Source organism: Solea solea, chromosome 20 (assembly GCF_958295425.1).
Source record: "Solea solea chromosome 20, fSolSol10.1, whole genome shotgun sequence".
Classification (NCBI taxonomy): domain Eukaryota; kingdom Metazoa; phylum Chordata; class Actinopteri; order Pleuronectiformes; family Soleidae; genus Solea; species Solea solea.
This window is the reverse complement of record NC_081153.1, coordinates 11,789,582-11,814,998: the sequence shown is the minus strand read 5'-3', so window position 1 is coordinate 11,814,998 and position 25,417 is coordinate 11,789,582. Positions and strand designations below refer to the sequence as shown.

The window sequence follows — 25,417 nt, the reverse complement described above, 5'->3', positions numbered from 1 at the left end:
TTGAAGTTTGGGTCCATCTGCGTCCTCTAACGCGTCACAACAACACTCCAAGTTGTAGCAGAGTCCGACATACCTGCTAAATAATATATGCGTCTATGTCGGTCTCTGTCTGTGGCTTTAATGAGAACTTAATGAGCTGTAGTATCTGACAGAGCTGTGACTTTGCAGGAGACTTTGCAGCTCGCGAAAGCAAGGTCACATCAGACCTTGTAGCCTACATGCTCCATCTCTTTGTGCCAAATATTTCCCTGCAAACATGCACAGACAAGAGCCATCCTTTACGCACCATACTACAAAAGCAGAGCTAAAACATGACTGTTCATTTCATGTCATCTTAAAATAAAAAAAAAAAGGTAAACCCGTTAATTGTGCTCCACCATACTCTGCTGTCATACTGGGCTTGTTGGGTTTGTTTAAAATGTAATCCAGGTTGAGAGGCCTCGTCATATCTTAGGTGAGTAGAGACGCATCCGCTGCATTATTTTTGGGCTTCAGCTGTCGCAGTCATCGAGGTCTTTTTTTGTTTCGTGTCCTCTCGCCTCGCAGCGCTTTGCACCCCATAAAAGGTTATAGCGGTAATTGTCTTTTATGGCTGTATACAGCTAACAACATCCGCTGCCAAGACGCAGCGTTGTCCCCAATTCAGAAACACACACACACACACTAATATTCACTTAAAGGTGTGTGCATTTATGATTCGAGCTTGAGTGCCTGCCACACATTTAAATAACATGATTTAAAATAAAAAAAACTATATTATAAAATCAAAATATCCTTTTCTAAATTGTGTGTGTTCTGATTTTGTTTGTGTTTACAACAACGACCTTGATATTTGGTTTCAATTACAAATGAACTGCAGTGACGACTTTTACGCAGAAAATATTCGTGAACTTAACCCACAATTAACACCGTTTCACAGAGAACGTAAATAAAAAAATAAGAATAGTTAGTGCATGTATTCGCAGATATAATTTGTTTTATTTAATAAATAAAGTACAAATTACATTTGTGAACCAAAAGTCAGACGGCCTGCAAACCGTGAGGTATTCAATAAGTAGCCTACAGTGTTTTAATTCCATTTCCTCTCACTAACAAACAGTATGTTTCTCTCAAAATGTTACTCCCTGAAATTCAGACATAGATCAGTATCTAACGCAAGCAACTCTACTTTAATTCGCAGTCGGGAAAATCAAAATCATTGTAGGTAGTTGAAAGACACATAGGTAGTCAATAATATCGTGTAATTTAGCTTCTAGAGCATCTTTTAATTCACTACGCATTTTCAAGAGGTCTGTGAGGTTTATGCACCCACTTCAAAACGCAATGAGTGTTTCCTACGGTTCCAATGTTAAGATTCACGGTCACCAGTCATAGTTCTATAGCAGTAAAGGGAGAAACAATAAAATAAACACATTTTACAAACTATACGCTAAAGTGACTCAGAGATAGACAACAAATATAGCATATAGCTACAAACCAGACAACTAGAAACATCCATACACAAACAAGCACAGGGACCAGTTCAACTAATACACTTTACCGAGGTATTAATAAAAATATTAACATAAAAAAAGAACAAATAAAAAAACGAGTGGGCACTGTTAAAATTGTGCAATATAAAGGTAGTCGCAGCAAAATGAAGCCCATCATGCTTTTTTAATAAGACAGTTATGCCTAATAGCCTCTGTTATATAGAACAATAAGACAATGAAGTTTAAAAACAAGATCCAGCAGAGTTAAGAGCTTCCAGAGACAAAGCTCGCCATCAGCCAATATTCTCTTTATCTATACGACACAGTCAGTCGTCTTTTGGGGCGCCGTCTTTATTAAACTTCTTCATCTTCATCCTGCGGTTCTGGAACCAGATTTTAACCTGTCTCTCGGTGAGGTTTAAGAGCCTCGCCACCTCGTACCTACGGTCCCTGGTCAGGTAGGTGTTAAAGAGGAACTCTTTCTCCAGCTCCAGGATCTGGTGCTTGGTGTACGGACAGCGTTTTTTTCTCGTGGCACTCGCGTGGAGCCAGTTGGACACTGGGTTATCTGAAAAGAGTGGGGTGCGACATTGGTGTGAGGGCCCGGAACTGAATGGCCAAATGTAAAACAAAACATCACTCATACTTTTGATTGGCGCAGACCAAAATAAAAACATGTCCTCCTGTATACTCTTCAGAAAATGACTGTGCAAACGCAGCTACACCCAAACTTAAACTCCCTCTTCTGTCACGCTCTCTCCTTCTGTCCGTGTCCACTTCAAAGCTGCTAAAGGTTAATCTATTCATTAAGCAGAGCTGGGTCATTAACAGTCCCCATAAGGAAATAGCACGTTCATACGCGCACCCCCATCACGCACTCATCCCCACTGCTTTATGTGGTACAAGTAACATAAAGGGACTGCATGCGCAGGGACTTACTTGGATCAAGAGCGGGTTTTTCCTCAGGTTCCGCGCTCATGTCCCCCGTTTGGCCGGAGAGTGTGTCCTTTTCAACGGGCGATGTCGTCGCCACATTCCCGTTGGCGTAATCGGAGAGCAGCAGCGCGGTGTGTGAACCCGGCAGCGCTCCTTCCGCCCGCGTCCCCAGACCCTCCGGCTTGATTCCGTAGTGATGAGTCGTCGGTAATCCGGTCATGGGCAGAGAACCGGACATGGGCTCCAGCAGCCACGACTGATACCGACCGTCTGTGTCTGCGCCCACTGGGCCTTGAGGATGCCCATAGTGGTGGTGGTAAACGGAGGATACGGTGCCGGGGAACTGAGCCGGAACGTGGCTCCACGACGGCCCGAAAACCGCTGACTTAGACGGAAAGGTGCAAGTCCCGAGCTCGCTGTGGTCGCTGATGGAGGCGGGTTGTCTGCCATGCTGGAGCCCGGGACCAGAGGAGTATCTCGGCACAGACACCTCGTCGCTCTCGGGCAGAATGAGGGAATCGACGTAGTAACTAGTCAGTGTTCCAGATGTCGACATGGCAGAAAAATTAGACTTTCACATACGCAGTCATTCAACCTCAGATACATGCAAAAAGTAAAAACACACGCGCACATACATACGCCACACACATACACACGCAGTAAACCCAGCCTCACAAAATAACAATGTGGAGAAATCAAGTAGCAACTTGGCCCCACGGAGAACTACAGTGGGGCTAGTAATGGGGAGACAGGCTGCCATGCCATTGGGTAGCAGACACACGTGATCATAAAGGCTGAACAATAAAGGATAAATCAATCCCTTTGGTCATTAAATACTCACCCGCTCTCCTATAACAACCTCCATTTTTTTAAAGATAAGAATTATCAAGATATGAGCAAGATCTGCTGTTTGTGAGATGGAAATTTTGAACTATAAAAACTAAATAAAATCTCTTCTTTTAACAGTCTCTTAACCATTTTCTGTGAGAATTCCCTCCAGGTTTTTTTCTATAACGATACATTGCGTATTTTGGGAGCCTTATTTTACGAGCTGCTTTATAAGCCACGTAAGCACCCAAACACTGCTGCTCACCGAATACGCGCTTTAAACGCCGGTATATTGTATATATATTAAAAACTTTGCAACATTAAGCTCCAACAACGCCTGGATCTCAAATCAGGAGCAGACAAATTACATCTTTATTTACTTTTTCTGCTTCGGCTTCACCAGACTTCTCGCAGTGTGTGCGCACGTCTGCTCGAAATATGGAATTTAATTTACAAAAAAAAGAAATATCACAGATCATATTAAATAGAGCATTTGATATTTAACCAGGAAACATATTTACACGCGTGCAAAATACAGAAACTAAGCATAGGTTAATGCTTATATCATATGGTAATGTTTTATTACAAAAAATATGTTTTGTTCATGATTTTACACATTGCGTAAACTGGGAGTATATCTGTAAGAGTTGATTGCACATTACAGGATATATACATTATAAAGTCAATAATATACAGGACTAGTGTGGTGGGAGGGGTTTAGAAAAAGGTCTTCGAAAAATGAAAAAAATATTACATTTTAACATTTTCAATTCAACTTAATAAACATGAAAAAAATGGCAGGATTGTTTTATTTACAGCAACTCTTTTGTTGCAGTTTCGTCAAATCAAACAATATTATATGCAACATACGGTGGAATCATTGGTTAATAAAACATGTATTAAAGAAGAAAATATAAGGTCGTGTGTGAGACAAAGTGGACACTACATAAACAAATATTGACTATCTTCATTTACAGAGGAAGAATTTAAAAAAAATACAGTGCGCCTATGAACTACAGAAACACTAGCATTAAACACAAGAGCATCATTTTTATTATAATATATAATAAGATATTTAGTGTGTCTATATCAATGGCGGATGCGGGTTTGACGTCGGTTAAGCCGTGAGTCATTTAAGCCGCCGTTATCACTTGTGTATGTTGGTGTCGCCACTGTCATTAACAAACAAAGTGTAACAGCCGTTAGCAGCCATTGCTTCGGTATAACCTTACACCTAAACACAACTAACGCGTAATGTGGTGTTTGTGGGTTTTAGTTCCTTTTAAAAATGGACTAAATGAGTGCGACGGTTTGTAAACAGCAGGCGTTTCCGTATAAATATACTGTGTGGAATGTAGTGCTGCTTTAGAGGAGGAAAATATTAAAGAAATTAAATCAAGAAAGAGCGAGAAAGCTGCCCGCTGGTGTGCAACGAGATTAAATTAAATTGTATAAAATGATATGCATGTTGTTAACTTTAAAGTTTAAAGTGTCATAAAATGCATTCAGACAAAAAAGGTGCTAAAATTGCTCAACAAAAGAAATGTAACAAACTATACTACAGTCTAATAAAATAAGAGTTAATCTGCATTACAGGGGAAATACTTCATGTGAATGTGAATTTTTTTTTTTGTTTTGTTTTATCAGGAGGGCGTCTGCGTGCGCATAAATGCACATTCTAATCTAAACCAAAGTCCACATTGCAGATATACAATACGACAAGCTTGCGTTCTCACATATAAACCCCGCGTGTTTTATTTATTACCAGCAAATAAACGGAGAGCTTGGCCAACACCCCCACAAGGCCACAGGCAATTCAACACGCAGGAATTCACGCCACTCTTGTGTTGCTGTTGCGTTTTAGCAGAGGTGCACTGAAGGAGTCCACACTACAAGGTGTCCATAATGTGCATTCTAGTTTGAGACTCTCACCTCACATGTACGACCTGCATATTACTTGACCAGCAGACATCAAACAAGCCGACTGGGTAAAATAGCCTGTTTGTGCACTAAAACTTAGAACAGTCAAACACCTTTGGAGCAGGAAAAGACGCCATAGTGCAAATGGCTTTTGGGCTGTAAACCTAAACCAGGGTGTTTTTTTCGCCCAGTTTACCGCAGGGGCTATTTACTTCTTTTGCCTCTGCAGATAACAGCCTGTCTGGCGAATCTAAATGTCGCCATAAAGCCCTTCCCCTCCTTTTGTCTGAGCCACTATATTGCGCAGCGGAAGCATCCGGTCTCATTGCCCACGGAGGTCGCTGTTGCCCCATTCACCTTCCCCTTCCCCTCCACTGCAGTGGTCGTAACCGAGGCCTTGTCTGGCGTGTCTGCGTCACTACTACTCACGGAAAACACTCACGGCTTTACTCTTAATCCCAAATCCGCCATGTAGACTGCAGCTGAGCTTTGATCACGCTTAAATTCAGCACACATGGGCCCGTTTTGACGACAAGACGAGTGGAGAACACTGAAGAAAACACTGCAGGAGACAGGTTAGGAATATACACAGCAGCCATGCAGCCAGCCCCCCTCCCCGATTTATCAGCCGTGCAGCTTTTCAACACATAGTCCCAAATCACCTCTGCACAAATGTTCCACAAACCCAATCATCTTTATGTCCCCGGTTTGCTTCCCCGTTCATGTCTCGATGCTTGTAACTGGGGCAATTAAGACAGTTTCATGTTGCAGAGTTTAGAAATGGACCCCAACAACATGAAACTACCTAAACCACACGACAGTCGATCCGGGCCCTCAAGTGAAACCCAATCAGCCAATTCGCAATGCACCGAGGTCGTCGGTTCCGTCATCAAGTGTCCACAAATTCGTCTGCACTGAGAAAGCACAAGTGTGTTGCACACACACTGAAGGTGAATCCTCTGCAACAAGGCGCACAAAGAGACAATTCCTCAATGAAGAACTGACTTACTCGATCCCAGAAACATTAATCCCAGTATTCCAAAACAAAGCCGGTGGTATGTTTTATCCACAAAAAAACGTGCGTACACAGTTCGGGTTTCTAGCTGAGAGCCGGGCCTCCTCTCCGTCTGAAAGGCTCTCCCACGACTGAAGCTGCTCTTAGAGGAGAGGGAGAAACCTCATATACCAGCCAGTCATAAAACTCTACAATAGCCGGCTGGGCATGCAGCTAGACGGCTTACAGCCTAATATCTTAATTATTTCCGATGGCCATTACACATTAGCCCCTACCAACATTTCTAAAAGGGTTCACAGCAATAGGTGATCTCCAGAAGGAGGACCATGTATTATTTTTGGACTTTGTCATTTCAAAACATTTTTTTTTTCTGTGCAACAAACTCTGACCAGAAAATATAAACACAGCAAAGGAAAAATACAAAGTTACTCCTTAATGCGAGCTGATAATTTATTAAGCATTACACAAAAAAAAAACACAATGTCATATTTACACAGAAATATACAATAAAAACAGTCCTCCTTCACTTTGCGCACCGCTTTCGTGTAAACGTCCTTAGCGTGATTAAAGATTCAGTTTATACATTTAGCTCGTACATAGATCTACTGTATATCATTGTGGACTACATTTAATGGCCATAGATGAGTTACTCTTCCCTTGGTGATACATGGGTATTATATTCCAGGGTGGTTTCAAATCGATTTAAAAATGTAGGGAAAAAAAACTTAAGGCTATACCATGCAATTCCAATTAAAATGAAGGAAATTCATAATTATTTTTTATTAAATTTAGATAAAGGTTATTGTTCGTCGGTTAATAAAAGTGGACGATTTTAACCCGTTTTTAGGGCATAAGGTGTGTGTGTGTGTGTGTGTGTGTGTGTGTGTGTGTGTGTGTGTGTGTGTGTGTGTGTGTGTGTGTGTGTGTGTGTGTAAACTGCATTGACTGAACGCCACTGACGACACCATCCCAACATACGACAGAAGTGACAGAAACGTGTCGACAACACAAAAAGACATCAGGGAAAAAAAAACTATCAGCAGAACCTCATGACATTTCTCTCGCTTTCCTCTTTCCTCAGAGATGACGGTGAACTGATATTATTATAACCTCGTCTTGAAATGAAAAAGGAAGTTGTATGTCCCCAACACTGTCAACTGAGTCATGTGGACAAAATGGTGAGGTGTATTTGATTTCACCTATTTTCCCCCTGTGTTTTCACTGTAATCATGAGGTTTGTTCATCATGAAAATCCATAGTTGGACGTGAGCTCCCGGATCCGGTTTTCCCGCGTCATCTTCTTCAGTTTCATCCTGCGGTTCTGGAACCAGATTTTAACCTGTCTGTCCGTCAGGTGGACGCTTTTACTGATCTCTAGGCGGCGCTCTCGGGTAAGGTACATGTTGAAGAGGAACTCCTTCTCCAGCTCCAGTGTCTGATGCTTGGTGTATGGACAGCGCTTCTTCCGGCCGCTTTTCGCCGTCAGCCAGTTGGCCATGTTTTCATCCCTTTTTGTGTCTCCTAAAAAAAAAAAAAGGCAGATTGATGGTTATACGCATTGCAATATGAGGCACTGTGGTGTGTGTGTGTGTTGGGGGTATCTGGGGGGGCTATGTGTGTATACATCTCTGAATTGTGCAGATATCACGGTAACACAACACTAGACTATCTTTAAGTATGTGTGTATGTATATATGTATATATATGTGTGTGTGTGTGTATGTGTGTGTGTATATGTGTGTGTGTGTATATACAGTATGTGTGTGTGTGTGTGTGTTATGCGTGTACTTGTACAAATATAGTGTGTGTGTGTGTGTTATGCGTAAAGTGTGCCTTCTTTGTTAGACCCGCCATACTTAAATGGGCAAAAATTAATGCAAATGTAAATATTACACACAAATAACAATGCATACAACATTTCACATCGGCAGTATAGTGAAGCAAAAAATATTGAGCAAAATTAGTGAGATTATGGAAGCATTGGCCTCTGTGTAAAACACGTACAGTATAAGCCAATGCATTAGTACGTTTTACGCAGCGGTCAAAAGTGACACTGGGCTATAATATATTTAAGTATTATATTACATCAGTATTACATATATATACACATAAATGTACATATATGCACATTTCACAGTGCATGACTGGATAACTGAAATTTAGCTTTCAAGCCCACTCGATTTTAAATGTTACGCACCGTTAATGCCCCATGCACAAATGTACTATTTGTATGCATTGAAATCATATATACTTGTTTAATTTAAAAACTAAACATAATAAAGAGCACATATTAATGACATTTTTTGACCTGCCTTGACTTGTCGCTGCAGCCTACACAGTAATATAAAACCTGGCAGGTGCAATTAAAAAGCTGCCTATACCTGCTCTACCTGCATGTAAACACAACATAGTGCAGAACCACACCTATGCTGAACTATAATTACCTTTAGTGGTCTTTGCTGGTCTGTCTTTGTCATTCTCCTCCGGCTCCTCTTCTGAGGACGCTTCTGCATCCGAGGACACCCTCGCCTCTTCGGCCCCCGGTGTAACGTGAGGCTGTACGTTTGTTTTCGCCGAGGACACGGGCTCCTCGGTGCTCCGCTCCTCCAGCCCCGAAGCTGGAGCAGAAGCCGAGGTTGGTGGCGTGTGGAAACGAGCAGAAACAGTGGGGTGTAGGCCAAAATGAGAATGGGAAGGGTTCGGTTGGGGGCCGTTGGTGTTGTAAAGTTTATGAGAATGTGCGTGCGTCTGAGACAAGCGGAAGTAGCACGGCACAGGCACTGAGCCCCCGCCGCCACCGCCTCCTCCACCACCACCACCACCATCGGTCACTGTGCAAGACGTGGAGCCGAGGCCAGCTGTAGTTAACCTCGAATACGTTAGATCTTCAGCGGTGGAGGCTTTAGGACACTTCGGCTGCTCATACAGGCAGTAGGTGCTCTCTTCCTTAATGTTCTGCGGGAACGAGCAGGGCGCGACCTGAGGACCTACCGGGTGCTCTTGATCCATTCGACATGACCTCTGCGCGTCCATCCACATCTCCATGCTGGACATGTACGCACCAGAAGCTGAAACCATGTTCTGGGCGCCCACCTCGTTCCGCTTACCCATACCTGGGAAGTATCCATAGTTGTGTAGTCCGTAAGGCACTTCTGTAGCGGTGCTATGAGGCACGCACACCGCGCTCCCCGCGTAGTGACCTCCGCCGCTCTCCGTGCGGCCACTGATCAAAGAATCCACTAAAAACGCATTTCCTGACGGGCTGTCCGAACATGACATTATTGTGGTGTATTTTGGCGAAGGGAGAAGATAGCCCTTTCTGGCTGACATTTCTTGTACAAAACATGTTGGATATGATTAGCGGCACCCCCCTCTCCGCCGTGCGAACTGTAAAACCAATGGAAATGCTGGAAGAGGGGCAGTCCCTCCCACTCCAAGGCTACGTAGCAGTCGGAGCGATATCCATCATGGAGCTGAGGCAGAGAAAGGAGACAGCACAGCAATCAGTGTGTTCCCTCACCTCGCCATTACAACGCACAAGGGGCGAGGTCTAACACGATGCTTAGTTTAAATTTACATTGTGATAAAAAATCTAAAGAATTCTTTCAACAACCTTCCCAAATACTTATAATACAACTGCTCTCATCTCCGAACGATATCCGCAGCACTGTACCTTTAAAATCATGCAAATCAAATGTAACCACAGAAGGTTTAGATAAGTAGAATCACCGCATTAAAAAAAAAATAGTAACCAGTGTGCCAACATACAAGTTACTGCCATTTGGGAGGAATAATATAACACCAGTAAAGTCTTCGCTGTGAGAAGTAAAATCCTGCTGTATACTTGTGAGAGAAATGTGGCCTTATGGTGGCAAATGACGTTTAAAAGTACAGGGAGGATAAGGCCCACCAACAAAAACATAAAATAATAAAGTTGTAGGACTTAGTGGCAATAAAGTGTTTTGAACTGCAGGGAAATTTCGCCTTTGGCACTATCACTGAAGACAGTCAGGCTTCTTCCGCACTAAAAAGCAAATTAAGACTAATGCTACCTGGAGGTAGTGGGCAGCTAAAAGCACACAAGATGCTTCTTTCAGATGTGCCTTTATTGTGCACAGGTATCGTCATCATCATCGCCGTCCGCAAATAGCAACTTTAAACTATTTGTGCACTGCCACATTGAGAATTACGCCAAAACAGAACTCCTTAGAGCAAATATTTGTTTATTCCAAAATATTTTTTGACTAATATTTAAACATGAGTCATGCCATACGCAAACAAACTGAACAGGTTTTCTTGTTTTTTTTTGTTTTGGTATTTGCACGAGTGAAATATATTAAATTTGCAAAGACAAATATGAAATATGCTAAATATATATTTATTCATCATAACCACATCATACACTATAAGTTCTTTATTTGTTGTGTATTAATGTTTTATTTACATATGTGTATTAGTTGTGGGTGTATTTCTGTGCATTTTTGCAAATTCATTATCTGGGACAATTGTATCTCTTGCCGCACCGTCGTTACGCATAATACGAAACCAGATTAAACGTGCACGTTCTTTATTTCAAACCAAATTAGAGCAAACATTTAATTTCGTTTAGCTTCAGCGTTCATTTTTATTCCATATTAACATCATAGGGAACGCTGTGCTCAAATTTACTTTTGTGAAACTACTAAAATATTGATCACCGTGTTGTGAGGGGCGGTCACTGCATGAGACGGGGCAAAGCGGACATAAAGCTTGCACACACAAGTCACACTGTCGGTCCAATTTGGGGCAATAAGGGCCACAATAAAACTCTCCTTCCATCTCGTAGTGTCCTTGGACATGTGCACTCTATTGCGCTCTCCAGGTTGAAGTTAATCTCGGCCAGCTTTGCCATTACCAGGCCCAGGTGGCCACTAGCCCCCCGGGTGTATTTGCAGCCGGTTGTACTGAAATGAGCAAATTTGGGAGAAATTCATAAATTGAGCCCATTTAGGTTTTAAAACGCTCTGCCACTGACAGCTCATTTATGTACACTGGCTTAGACCGCTGCGCGTTGACGGTGGACATTTGTCAATCGCTGCTGCTCAAAAATTCACATATTTCAAATGACTTAAATGACCGGTTGCTTGTAGGGTTATTTATGTGTGTATGGATATAGTACAATAACCTGTTTCAAAAGCATAATGATATATTAAAAGAAATGTTTAAAAAAAAAAAGGAAAGAAAAGCACAAACCCGTGTTCCGCTGTGCGGGGGATTTAAAGACAAACGCCGCGCGCCAAGCATTTGTGCTAGTTTATCAAATTTCCTCCCCAAAACCATAAAATAATTAACTGCAGTGTTAGCCCACTAACAACAGACATACTAACAGCAATTGGTCCAAAGTGTGTGTACACTTCCCCACAGTGACGCGTTCCTTAAGGGACATTTGAGCTAGTATGGAAACCAAATACATCAATTAATTATGTGCGCGGAAGATTAAGATGTTTTTGGCCTGCACACTTCGTGGTGTTGCACTGACATGGAGGTCCATCGATATCTTTGTGTTACAGTTATTAATTGTAGCTATTAAATCTTCATTTTCACAGCTGCCCGGCTATAATATCCTAAAACAGTTTACTCTGACCACTGGCTTTGATCAGGCCCATATAATCGTGGCCGAAAAGGCCGTTTGAGTCGTATCATGTTCGTCCCGAGTGCAGTTATGAACAATAATGCGGCGTTTTATTACATCCAGCGGATGTGTTTATTTTTCACGAGAGACAAAGGAGAAAGAAACTCGGTGTGAACGCATTAGGGTCCAGAATTTAGTCACTGGCCACTTGGACTGACACCGAATAGCCTCATTGCGCAGATCTGTGTCTGCGACAGGAAGGAAAAGGGAGAAGCGATTGTTGCCGCGTATCACAATCAACTCGACTTTTCCCTAATATCTGATGTTACACACTTGGCACGCACAGACACTAATGTGTTTTGGAAGCACGTCAAAGGATGTTAGCGGATTCTTTGAAGAGGGGGGAGAAGATGGAGCATACAGGCCAGCTGCCGTGATTTAAGATGAGCTGCATTAGAACGAGAGCCAGCAGAAAACATGAAATCATTTGTTTTGTGTCCAGCACCCACTGCTTACTGTTGTGCCGTTAACATGCTAACTGTTGCTGTGTTTTTTTCCTCCCTTTTTTTTTGAAAATCATTAAGACTGACTTTCCCAAATCCAAAACATTTGTGGTTAGGCTGGAAGGGGCCGTGGATCTCCGCAGGTACAAGGCGGCCATGCTATACTTCACCCATTAAAAAGCCCAAGCTCAGCAAAATGAATAGCACATGCAGCATGAAGGCTTGGCACAGATGTGTTGCCTTATTAGGGCCCCCAGGAAGACTTTCTCCAGCACACAACCCAGTGAGCACAACACAGAAATGTGCAAAGGGAACACAAAGCGGCTCCCATCTCAAACCAGCAGGCCTCGCGTTTCAAAGAAGAGTCTCACGGGCGAACATAAAGCAGCTTTGTTGTTAAAGCAGAGCAAAACTATGCGAGCTCCAGGCTGTGTTGACAACAGCTTTTTTTTACCTGCGTGCATTCGAGGTGAGTGTGGAGACGAAAAGATCCACGGCCGTGACATTGGTCCCAATAGCGCCGCCCAGTGGCAGAGAAGAGTCTGATCCGTGGTGCAGTAGTTGCCACTATACACTGATGTCGAGGTGGACAAACTAGACGAGGGGGAAAAGCCTCACAAATGGAGTCGGTGCAGCCAACAAGCTGAAGCTTTCCCTATCCGTCCTCTCCCTGTCGTTGCTCTCGCCTCCTTGGTAACACAGTTAATAACCTTGGGTCTCAGACGGTTTATTGCACTGCACTCCAATTGTACAAATGCTCCAGACTCTCAGACAGCTTTTATGGCCGCGTTGCTGCGGCAACGGGGAGGATGTCCCGTAATTAGGGACGGAATTCCAGCGCGCAGTAAAGGATGCGCAAGGCAAGGCCGGACTATGGCAGAGAGAGGCAACCATAAACTTCAGCCTCTCTCCCCGCGTTTATGGCCCTTTTGACTGTCATATATGAACGCCAATGCGCTGCGGCTAGCTCCCATAAACACAGTGATAACAACAGCAAATATGGCGATCCTCGCCAAAGGAGAAGGCTGTTGGAAAAGGGTTTCCAAAGCCAATCAGCAAAATGACAGCACGCACGCACACAGACACACACGCACGCACGCATGCACGCACACAAAGACTACAAAGAGAGAGAAACGAATAGAAAGCAAAGTGTACAAGGTGCAATGCTGAATGTTTGGCAACTGCAAATGTTATGGAGATAGATAAGTGTGGAGCCATGAGTTTTCCACACTGGCTCAAAAACAAAGATTTCTTTCAGACCTAATGCAAGAGTTGTACAATTATGTGAAACCTCGTTCAAAAATAATGTAGCACTAATGTAATAAAGTAGAATAAAACAGGAGAATTACAACGGACTATGACTTGTTTGTTGATGTTCATCTCTATTTATATGTCCATGTTCCATAATTAAATATCTGAGATTATGTGGCATTAATTATTTAAATTAACTCCAGGCTCTGAATTCAATTTGCTTGAATCTTAATAATTACACATATTTTTAATTTAAATGAGTGTAATTAATGTGAGCGCCTGTGTGAGGTCGGACTGCAGATGCTGCTCTGAAGCGTCTTCATCGTTTTCACGGACACGAAATGCGACAACGGTAAGCCTGTGTGATTATAATTTCTTGTGCGTATATTTATCTTAAAAGGAAAGCAATGACCAAACATGAGTTGATTTTTTTTTTTTTTTTAATAATAATTGTTTCATTAGATTTTATTTTTATTTGGAAATAGAGTATAATACACAATAGTTTGGGCATACCAAGCAGTTGATTCAATGCAATGACCCTGACCAGCTTTGCCCTGACAGCACACTTACGTAAAATGTAGATTTTCTTTTCCTTTTTTAAAACATTGTTGACTGCAAGTACCAAAGGATCAGGAGTCAAGAAAAAATATTCTGCTATTCACATCTGTATTAAACCGGAGAGGCCCGATGCATAGGCTGTGTATACCTGTGTGAAAATGTTGGGTGTGTACCTCAGTGCAACTCCACACGGATCCAGTGGACGAGCTTATATCTCTGGTTTGGCCTGCATTGTCAGTACTTGCCTGATAGTCTCCCAAAAAAAATAAAAAATCAAAAGGACATCATGGATTTGGGTATTTGAAAGATACTCAAAATATAAATACTCAGCCTTCACTCTGCAGGTAAACAGGAAAAGACGACAAAAGCTTGTTTTGAGGTCAACAAAGACTCAACGAGTCCCAAAAGCCTGTCTGTAATAATGACTTGGTATAAGCCGTGGCATTAAACAACATAGTAAACGAGTGGCTACAAAATAAATAAGCAGACAAAACAGAAACACATTACATTCTCATCCATTTGGATTCATTTTTTGGTCACACCAATATAGATTCAGTTATTAAAGTCATACGTTCGCCATCATTTTTAATCCACCAGCTTTCTGATTTTAAAAACAGGAGAAAAAAAAAGTAAAATATTGTTTTTGATTATAAAATACACTGGCTCAGTCAGTGAGACTGTTATTTTTATTTTATTTCATTTTTTGCCCTCGTGAAAAGAAAATAATCAAGGCGTGTGAGAGGCACAGTCAAGTTAAGATGGGCCTTCGCACGCCACAGTTCTTGGCGAGGACAATTACACTTTTTCCCAAAACAGAGTCGGAAGGTCCAAAAACTGTCTTAATTTCATGCTCACTCTTTAGGTTGTTCACATCATAGGATACTGTTGTCCTCGAACTTGAAATGAACCATTGAGCAATGTCGCTGCTGATGCTATTGCTGGAGCGGCCATTGTGGTGCACAGCGTACACTGGTGAGAGTCACAGCCCGCGGGGGTCAGTGTGTAAACGCAGTCAGTCCCAACAGCAGAGGACTGTTTGGGCTGTTTGGACTCCTAAAGCAGAGGGTTGGACGTATAATACTGTAATCTGTCTCTGTTCAATTTCTTCTCCTTCATGCGGCGATTCTGAAACCAAATTTTCACTTGTCGGTCGGTGAGATTGAGCATCCGAGACAGTTGCAGGCGTTTCTCCTTGTTAATGTACACACTGAAAAAGAATTCTCTCTCAAGTTCTCTGATTTGATATTTGGAATAAGGACACCTTTTCTTGCGGATCCGCTGTCCATCTGGAAAACACACACAAAGAAAAGGAAACTGTGTATCGGTCACAGGAATAATAAACATTTCCTATAAGCCATGACTATGTTTCAAAAATAAAATAAAAAAAGATTTATACGCCCTGGACGTTACCCAGATTACGCACGAGCGGATTTCCCCCACATAACGCATTAATAACATATTTCCCATTTCCACACAAGTGTCACATATACAGATATTATATTACACTGGAAACCCATTTCCTGCTGGTTCACTGGACAATATACTTGGGCTATGACCTTTTAAGTGAAAAGCTCACATTCAAATGTAAGAGACTGGACTGTACTTCAACAAAAAGGGACAGTTTAAATGGAAAAGGGGACCAATAGGTTTTATAGAACACGTTAAGTTAAAAAAAAATACACAAGTGGGAGCACAAACTACATGATAGCTTTAACATCAGAGCCCATGTGTGCTAAACCTTAAAGCAGAGGCACCACCCTCATTACATGCAAATGTTCTCTTAACGCTAAGAAACCGTGAAACAAGCACGTTAATAACACATGGAATGAACACGGGTCTGTATGGGATTTATATTTAAAACGGGGTGCTTTTTGGAATCGTCTGGGAGTGTTAGAATACAGAAAAATTACCGGCCTGTTGTCTTTCACGGCCAATTTCAATTCCAAACACGTGATCCTGCAGTTTATAACAAAGTTTTGTTGGGGGTGGGGGGTCTACAGGCCCTCTATAAACCTTATATGCTTATAAAACAGCATATAAAATTTTTAACAGCAGCGCGCAACATTGCAAACTTTCTCTCATAACCAAGGCGTTGACTTTAATACGTACTGCTGCTGCTGGATTTCTCATCATTGTTGCCGGAAGATAACTCCGGGCTACTTGTCTCATCCCGGGGATCCTTTGCTTCGGTGTCCCGGCACGAAGGTGCGTCCTCCGGCGCAGAGCTGGGCTGCTTGCTCGCCGTTTTGTCCCCTGAGTAGGCGTTTGTGGAGGAGCTCTCCGACGCGTTCCCGTACGCCGTCTCGTAAAACTGATCGAAGGCTTGTGGCAGCACGCCATTTCTGCCCACGTTCCCGTAGAAATTGGCGGCGGAGGACCCGGTGCTCGCATGGTGGTGGTGATGGTGGTGGTGATACGCGGCGGCTGCAGCGGCGGCGGCGGGGCTGTTTTTACCGAACATGTCCCCTACAACTGCGGTTTGCGCCGACAGACAGTCCCGGTGCACCATGTCCTCCGCGCTGGGGTAGCACTGAGGCAAGTTCCCCCGGTGCGGCCATTTACTGGACGGGTCAATGGCTGCATAGTCCCTGAACGTCACTTCTCTGACGGGTTGGACCTGCGGCAGGTTAGAGGAGTAAGAGTATGTCATGGGGCGGGTGGACGGGGTCTGGGATAAAAACGAGGGAAGACCGGAGAAATCAGCCCCCGCCGACACGTAATAAGTGCAACTGGGCAAATACATGTTCGATCCGACGGGGACCCTCTCGTCAAAATCCATCATCGTAGTTCACCCTCTACTATAACTCTATGTTGGGGTTTGAATCCTCTATAACCGCCCTGAACATGGCTCTGAAGCGCCGTGCCTCTTGCCTCTTTGAAGCAGGTTCGCTAAACAGAAATTTGGAGACGTAAGCTGACGTGGAGAGCCATCTCCATCCACTCCACGGAGGAGGAGGTCACGTGACTACGCGGCAGAAATTGACAGATTTTCAGGCTGTGTGTGTGTAGGGGTGTGTGTGTGTGTGTGTGTGCGCGCGCGTGTGTGCGTGTGGCGCGCGCGCGCCTGCCAGTGTGCCAGTGTGTGCGTAAGAAAGTAAGAGACATGACTTCTGCGTGTCCTAAAGCTTGACATTGGTAGTTCATCGCCGTGTCTGATGACAAAAAGAATTTCTTCACATGCAACTAAGTTAGAAGAGGAGAACTTTAAGCAGATGCTGCCTGTTCAAAATAGAGACGGATTTCAATTGTAGTTTTGGTCAAAATGTCAACAACAATTTTCCAGATGCTTGTGTTTCTGTCCTAGGAAAAAAACATTTGTGTGGATTTAAACTCGTTTCATTTGCACAACAGAGAGGGAATCAAACTATTCCACATGGAAACTTGAAAGAAGCGTAACTCTTAATAACATTAACTAAAATTGTATGTATATTTTATTGACCTAATTTTGGAGTAAGGGAACACCTTGTCTCTAAAGCCATTTTTAGACATGTCTTAGTCCTCTTTTGGTGGTTTTACAACATGGCAGAGCCTGAAAACCAAATGCTCAGTGGGCATTTGGTTATCAGGGTCATGTTCAAAGTAGGAGCTAATGTTTCATCAGGTGTCAGCCTTGTGTTTGAAACCGCTTTTGCAAAGACAAAATTTATTCTTTTTTCCAAAAATAATAATGGGTAAAAATCTTAAAATGTGTAAACAGAGTCGCAACTTTATAGAACCACAGTCGAATGGACTTTAACCCACTCTTTATTAAAGTGTTGTAAAACTTATTTATGAGGATTTTTATTTTATCATTGTAACATTTTCCGTCAGTCACAGCAACAGTGAAGCTGACGGCTACATACTGGAAAAAAACAAAGGTTTATTGGGAAAAGCGCATGAATTAAGAGGTAAACACTGACACCAATAATCATTAAAACAGTCTGCTCTATAGTAAAATGTTACAGCCTCTTAAGAAAAACCAAAAAATATTCTATTTTTAAATGATACTTCTTATTGCTTTGTTTTTTTTCCCTCATATTAACATTTAATAGCTACACTAACCTCCAAAAAAGCGCAACAACCATTACGCACGGCTGTTTCTTTGTGTTTTGGGGCAGGTATTAATTCAAATGTGCGTATTCGGAAAAAAATACAATTCCAGAAATAAAAATGATCAATGTAACGTTCTGTTGAATAATATAACACTTTTCGTATTTAAAACAATTTTCCCACAAGGATAGACATTAAAATCACAGGGTAAAGATGTTTTAAAAGATAATGTTACGCATCAAATTAAAATACCTGCAGCTTTATTTTGCTTTTTGCTAAATCTGTATTATATGAATGAATAATCAGTTTTTCAATTAAAAACCATCTAAACCCTGAATGTAACTATCCCAAATAGCAAACTGAGCACAGACAGGCAAACGCAGATAGTTTGTAAAACCAAATGTTCACTCTAGACAGAGAAAGACTGAGTAAGTTCGGGTCAGAAAATGGACAAAAGCAGGATTTATTTCTGTTTGAATTGCTAACCATGTCACAGAGAACACTCCCTGGCTCTCTGCTTTTAGGCCACCGTGGATCTTGTTTTGAAGAGAGCTGCAACCTGACTCTAATGTGCTGTGAATGGGAGACCTGATCGCGGATTAAGACCGCTGCGGCTGGCCTGGCCTCACAGCCCGATGTGCATATGAGGACCTGAGGGGCTCCATGATGGCTCATGTGAAACACGACCTCAAAATATCACACACACTAAGACACCACAAATGCCAACTAACGCGCTGCGAGTGTACGAAAACAGGGGGGGAATGCATGCAGTTTGTGTACTATTTGGTGAAATTGCAGGGACACAAGCGACTGCAGTGTCTTTTTGGGACCACACGCTCCGCCTCTCACTCAATCCAGACAAATTCTATGAGTTGTGCTGAAGCTTTTAAGCTGTAATTGAGCACAGGATGCCCAGGAAAACCAAAGCCAGCTCTGCACAGACGTGCGTTTTTATAGCTGCTATAGTATTCTACTGCGCTTTTTTTTCTCCCCGGCCAGACAGACACCACAAAACTGGCCAAGCGTGATAGGAAGTCGCCACCTAAACGGAGTCAAAGTCAGCAGCTGTGGATTTTCAACAGCACAGAGAGAAAAATGGACAAGGTAAGATGTATTATATCTATAATCATCTGATTAAATCACGTCCAACTTGGTTGTGGTTTTGTTTTTCAAATGTCCTTAAAATATAAATAAGTATCTTAAAAAGTAAGATTACTGAGGTTATTTGCGTTTTGTATTCTGAGGTAATTCAGCTGTTCCTCGACCATCCTCGTTATGCGTTTTTCTTCATCATAACCACAGTCTGGCGCCGAGTAATAAAAAAAAAAGCCCTCAAAGCCAAAGCTTTTTGTCTGAATACGGTCGACTTCAAGTTCGGGGGAGGGATCGACTGTTTCCACTGAGAGTAAAGGGCCCTCATCGTGCCCCGGATGGAGTTCCTTTAATTACTGATGCATTTACGCAGGCTTTGGTTACAGGAGTGGTCGATCTGTGAGTTTGCAAATGTAGACCAAAAACTAAAGTGAAATGGATTCCATCTTCTTCTCGTTATAATGGGAGCCGCAGGACCTTGTTTTGAGTCTGGTGTGTGTCATGATTTAACTCGAAATAAAAGTAAAACACACTCATGGTTGTCACCAAACCTTAAACCAGCTGGACGACAAACTCATCTCACACGTTTGGTCAACATTCACGTCAGATTGTGGACAAATATAATAAACATATGACCAGAGACAGGAATATTAACATAGTGCATATTGTAAATAAAGTAAAACGAACGTCCATCTCACTGTCACTCATTTAGAATGCAGGCAGTGATTTTACTGAGGGACAGGTTTCCTCCTATACCCCAAATCAAACACACACACACACCACATGACATTACTTGAACCACTTTCAACCAAAATGACTGATCCTAAACTAAACTACAGCCGGACCATCACGTATTTTTTCCCCCCTGTAAGGTCAACGTGTAAACACAAGATCAACGCATCATACGAGGGCATAACATATATTAACACTATACACAGTAGTTTAGGCCAAAAGGAAGAATGACTGAAGGGCAGTGACTGTGTCAGGAAGAGAATGCGACAAATAGGCTGGATTGCCCCGTCTTGTGCCATAAAACCTTGTTAGACAACAAGTAAACAAGCCAGCCTGGGGAGGATCTGAAAGTACAGTTTAACACCACGTCAGGTAGGCCTATAGGCTGTAAAGGAGCCTAAATAGGCGCATCCAGTGTCTTGCAAAGACACCTCCTGTAGTTTAAGCATTTAAGTGGAATTACCCAGAGTTTTAGTACAGGCGGTTTTGTTTTCATTTTATGTTAGAAAGAAGAAAAAGAAGCAGCCACCACACTGAAAGCACCTATTCTTAATCTCAACATGAATCCAGCGTGTTTAGTTTACAGTGTGCAGAGCAGAGCAGGCGGCAGAGAGGATGCACAGGCGCAGTCCGAGACCTGCAGGCCCATCCTGCGACCTTTTAAATGCACAGAACTCCATACATGCAGTCAAACGTCACTGTAGATGCACGTTTTACTTGGGTATAGGTTAATACGAGGCTGGGCTACAGGGAAACGAGCCAACGACAATTCTGGATGCACACCCTGCGCCTATTGTTGCGTCATATTTCACTGCACATTCAGAGATTATGATTGTCTTAATGTGTTTTTGAACTTGAATGTTTCATGGTCTTGGCTGAGCCGCTGTTATGTTGCATGTATGTGGCTAAGCTGATAGGAGCCTGCAGTGGCAGCAGGACTGTAAAACCATCACACTGAAGCATGGAACAAACACAGCTTGCACTTACCTCGAGCACAAAAGCAGCGAGCAGGATTAGTTTCTGAGGAAAATGTGAACCTGATTTCCGCGTCCAACTTGTTGATTTATCCACAGGGGACACAACCGTGGGCACGACAGCGATGGCGACGACAGACGGACCACACAAGAGCCACACACACACACACGCACGCACGAAGGAGAAGCTGATCAACTCCACGGTCAACGGGAGCAGTGGAGACGCACAAAGCTGGATTAGCCTGCAGAGGGTATATCCTGGGAAACGAGGCGTGGAGTAGCGGGCCTAAACAAAAGGACATAAAATGACATTTGTTGTAATCACGAGAACAAAGAAGAAATACATGAAAATGTATGACAGGAGGAAATAATTTGAAATATAAGCATAGAGAAACCAAATGCTCAAACTAAACCATTGCGTCAAAACATTAGTGGCGTCGTAAGTGAACAAAAAAACTCAGAATTCAATTTAAATTCACAAATGGTGCATACTAAGAAAATAACATATCTAATAATAGTTCTAACCGAAACTAATCGGACTGGGCCTGTAGCGAACAGTACAGATGTGTATTGTGTTATCCTTTATTTAACCAGGAAAACCCCATTGAGGTTAAGAACCTCTTTTTCAAAAGGGAGTCCTGGCCAAGACACACAAGAGCAAATACGAAACACTCAACGGTTACAAATTGACACAGTTAAACACAAGCAGAATAGAAATTTAAAAAAAAGATTAAATTTACAAGCACATGATCAAAAACAAGTGCATGTTGTCGAGTATGAGCCTCAAGAACCCAGTTTGGATTTGAAGCGTTCAATGAAATTAACTCAGTTTCCAGTATTCCATGCAAAAGGTGAAGATATAACCAAAACAAAAAACTGACATAAGCCATGTTACCCAGTTCAGCACGGACATAAGTAATAGAAAGCAACAAATGATCTTGTGAACGGAAATTGAGGTACAAATGTAGATGCAATAGTCGGAGTATATATATATATATATATATATATATACACATACACACATACATACATACACTGGACAGTATACTAGTGACTGATCCTGCGGGTGATTATGGATTAATTACATAGTGTTTCGCGACATGTACATGTTTGCATTATAGTTTAACATCTCCTGTTGTATTTGGCATCATGTGTTATCCAACAGTGGCGGTGTTGAGGAAATGTTGACATCAAACACGCGCAGGGTTTGGAAGCAATTTCGAAATAACACAAATCACTTAGCGCCTCTGATGCGCCGGTGTTTTCTGCACGTATAAGAATCCCGTCTGATTTCCACAGATATATAAATGTACACTCTGCGTTTTCAGATTCGTGTTTATTCGACAGGACGACATTTCACAACAAACCTCGCCACTAAATAAGATCGTGTGCACCCTCTGAACATTATAACATATTTTATGGACATTCTGAACAATTTGTTTTATCCGAAATCAGGTCATATTACGACTCGATTTAAAGATTTGATTTAAATATCTTTTTTACCGCACGTATTTTTTGCGCTCTCGCTTCGGCAAATCAACACACGCAGCTGATTTACTATAACAAGAAAAAGACGAAAAACCAAATTAAAGATATTTATCTTCCAGTGGGTTTATTTTGATTAAAACTGTAATGTCAGACACTTGTCTTTACGCATGAAAGGATGTGAATGACAGCAGCTTTCAAAAAAGCAGGTTATTATACTTTTACTTCGGAGACTAGTATTTTTTTTAATGTCAAAGGGGTTTTTAAAAAATGGTCACAAAAAAAATTAGACAAAAAGACTTTGACCTACATTGATCTGCGTTTCGACTTTGGGTTAGGGAATTTGTGCAAAAACAAAGGTCACGCATTCGAGGCAAACATCGTCCACATATGTACTCACTGCACATGGACATATGTTTTTTTTTTTCTTCTAAAACATCACTATTATATTGTAAATTATGTGGCACTTGATACTTGAAATCAAAGAAGGTTATATACAAATCAAAGAAGGTTATATACGTGGGCACATAGGGACAAGAAGAAAAATCCCTATGTGGATGAATAAGTCACCGCCTGGGACATGGATATAAGGCCTTCACATAATCTCGGTCAAGTGCTTCTATTTGACCACTGCCACGGTCCTGGATAAGATCGTGTCTGCTCAGGTCGATGGGTTATCGCCAGATTAACTTCAAAACCAGACGGGTCTATTTTTTCCTTTTTTAAAAAAGAAAAAAAAAAACTGACCAAAGCTGTGTTGCTCAGTGACCGAAGGTTGCAGGCCTCGCCTCCATTACGCACGGAGAGAGAGCGAAGGTCAATGTAAAGAGCAAAGCCGAGTGGCTGGTCTCGTCTGCGTCTGGCAAAGCAGATCACAGACATTCAGGGACCAGGAGACACCACAGAAAAAAGACAGGTCATGGTTTTTTTTCTTTTTAGCGCTTTGGTTAATCCCACATCTGCCCAAAAGTGTGAGATTATTCAGTCATGCGGAGTAATACAGACATTTATCATGGAGGATGTGAAATCGATGGAAAAAATAGGTCAGCTTTTATATTTATTCTCATGAAAATAACCATATGATCGTTTACATTTCCGGTGCAACATGATTTAACACAGACACAAAATGGCACCTATAGAAAAATATGTTATTTCAAAACGCCCGATACTACAAATGTTCTACAATTACGCCAAGCGTTTGCGGTTTACATGCATATAAATGCTGCAAGAAGTGTGAATTTTATTTTTTTGTATTGTCAAAAAAAAAAAAAAGGTTATTTATGTTCCTTTAAGGATTTGAATTAACGGTAACTCTGCGTTTGTCCTGAGTGTGGCAGCAGAACTCAATTCTTGAACAGTGCAGCCTCCTGTGATCCCGCTATAGGAGAGGAGAAGGAGAGAGGGGGCGGGGCTTTGAGCTTTGGATTCTCACGTCATGCGTGAGGTTGGAGGCGGGACTTGTGTGCTTGTTTTGGTCTCAGTGAACCAATAAGAAGCTGCTGTGTGTTTTCTCTCTCTCTCTGCCTGCCCCAAAGGAGCTGCCGCTCGGATTCACGTCTCCACAGTAAACTTCCGCTCCAAAGCTTCCGCTCCTGTTTTTTTTTTTTTCTTTTCTTTTTTGGGACAGTCAGACGTCACCACTCTTCCTCTCCCATCTCCGAGCTCCCTGTGTAGCACGTGACGTGCACGCTCCGCGGTGCCTTCGTCACAAGGACGTGCCATCAAGGACACAGCATTGCGTGCGCGCGGACATATACTGAGCCAATTACCAGCTGGTCACGTGCGCCTCATATTTGCAACATATCTCAGTGCTCAGTATTCACTAATAATCCACAATCAGACCTTCACAATCAGATTAATATTGTGTTAATCCCGGGGGCAAGTATGTAGAAGACTACGAATAATCCTGAGGAGGATGCATGTTGATGATTTCAAACTAAAAACATGCTCTGAAATTAAAACCACCATTGAAAAAATAAAATAAAATCAGTATCCATATGTAGACTTAGTTCAAGTAATAATATCAAAATCATTTAATTGTAGTTATTATCATTGATCACTTGTCATTTGGTGATGCTTGCTCCAGATTATATTAAAGAAAGAAACGAATGATTCGAATTAACACGTGAACTAAACTGTGAGCAAATGCGATCTTTAAAAAACAAAGAAAGAAAAATGTGTTTACAAAATGTATAGCCGGTACGTGTAGGGTCAGTCCTATATGTATATTTATATATAATAATGGTCTCGTAATTTTTCTGAGAGAAGATATAAAATAAACTCATATTTATGTAAAACAGTTTTGCCTTTTAAGGAAAGTCAGTTCAAATACAGGAGCTGGATCTCTGGACAAGGACGGATTAGGTTTCATGTCGGACTGAATCCCATTCATCACAAACAGCTAGTCCGATTATATACTGCATTGTCAGTGGTGAGGAGGAACGGAATACGCGTTACTGTTTATTAGAGCCACTTTGAATAGGAATATAGTTATTATGCGATTACATGAGAATGATTGTGTATTCTGGCAACTCTACGTTATACCATTCTAAGATTTAAAAGTCCTGCGTTTGTCGTTACGTATTTCATTTGTTTTAGAGAGTGTGTGTGTGTGTGTGTGTGTGTACACTTCATCGCCATGCAACTAAGTTAAGTTGCATGGCGTCTGTTAGCGTCTGCTAAATGACATGTAATGTAATGTAATGTAATGAGAAGAGAGCTTTAAGCAGATGCTGCCTGTTCAAAATAAAGACGGATTTCAATTGTAGTTTTGGCCAACAACAAATGTCAACAACAATTTTCCAGATGCTTGTGTTTGTCCTTGGAAAAAGAAATATTTGTGGATAAAAACTCGTTTCATTTGCTTTGTTGATTCATCACATACACAACAGAGGGGAAATCACTACCTCTCTACAACCTCTCACATGAGAGCCAAAGGGAACATGATTTAAGCGGGTGACTAAGCATGGTAATAACATGACAACCTTTTATTAATAAAAGTGTCAATGATTA

General features: G+C 41.9%; 3 protein-coding genes and 1 long non-coding RNA gene across 6 annotated transcripts; 1 reads left to right on the top strand and 3 right to left on the bottom strand.

Moving 5' to 3' along the window:
• Window positions 1-958: 958 nt before the first annotated feature.
• hoxa9a (homeobox A9a) lies at window positions 959-3,489 on the bottom strand. Its single transcript, XM_058619985.1, has 2 exons — window positions 2,412-3,489; window positions 959-2,040 (listed from the first exon to the last, which is right to left on the bottom strand). Exons 1-2 carry the CDS (start codon window positions 2,962-2,964, stop codon window positions 1,799-1,801), a joined length of 795 nt encoding a protein of 264 aa, XP_058475968.1. The 5' UTR covers window positions 2,965-3,489; the 3' UTR covers window positions 959-1,798.
• Window positions 3,490-3,580: 91 nt separating this feature from the next.
• LOC131447891 (homeobox protein Hox-A10) lies at window positions 3,581-21,026 on the bottom strand. 3 transcript variants are annotated; one of them, XM_058619978.1, is made up of 3 exons: window positions 20,934-21,026; window positions 8,615-9,643; window positions 3,581-7,692 (listed from the first exon to the last, which is right to left on the bottom strand). In XM_058619978.1, the coding sequence occupies exons 2-3, from the start codon at window positions 9,498-9,500 to the stop codon at window positions 7,415-7,417; spliced, it is 1,164 nt and encodes a 387-aa protein (XP_058475961.1). In that variant the 5' UTR covers window positions 9,501-9,643; window positions 20,934-21,026; the 3' UTR covers window positions 3,581-7,414. The 3 variants fall into 3 exon arrangements, with proteins under 3 accessions (XP_058475961.1, XP_058475959.1, XP_058475960.1); XM_058619976.1 differs by lacking the exon at window positions 20,934-21,026 and adding an exon at window positions 12,739-13,617; XM_058619977.1 differs by lacking the exon at window positions 20,934-21,026 and having other exon boundaries at window positions 8,615-10,422.
• On the bottom strand, window positions 14,100-17,102 carry hoxa11a (homeobox A11a). Its single transcript, XM_058619983.1, has 2 exons — window positions 16,203-17,102; window positions 14,100-15,379 (listed from the first exon to the last, which is right to left on the bottom strand). The coding sequence occupies exons 1-2, from the start codon at window positions 16,873-16,875 to the stop codon at window positions 15,147-15,149; spliced, it is 906 nt and encodes a 301-aa protein (XP_058475966.1). The 5' UTR covers window positions 16,876-17,102; the 3' UTR covers window positions 14,100-15,146.
• Window positions 17,111-25,417, top strand: LOC131447903 (uncharacterized). The gene is made up of 2 exons (XR_009234093.1): window positions 17,111-19,226; window positions 21,020-25,417. It is a non-coding gene; the product is annotated as an uncharacterized LOC131447903 (long non-coding RNA).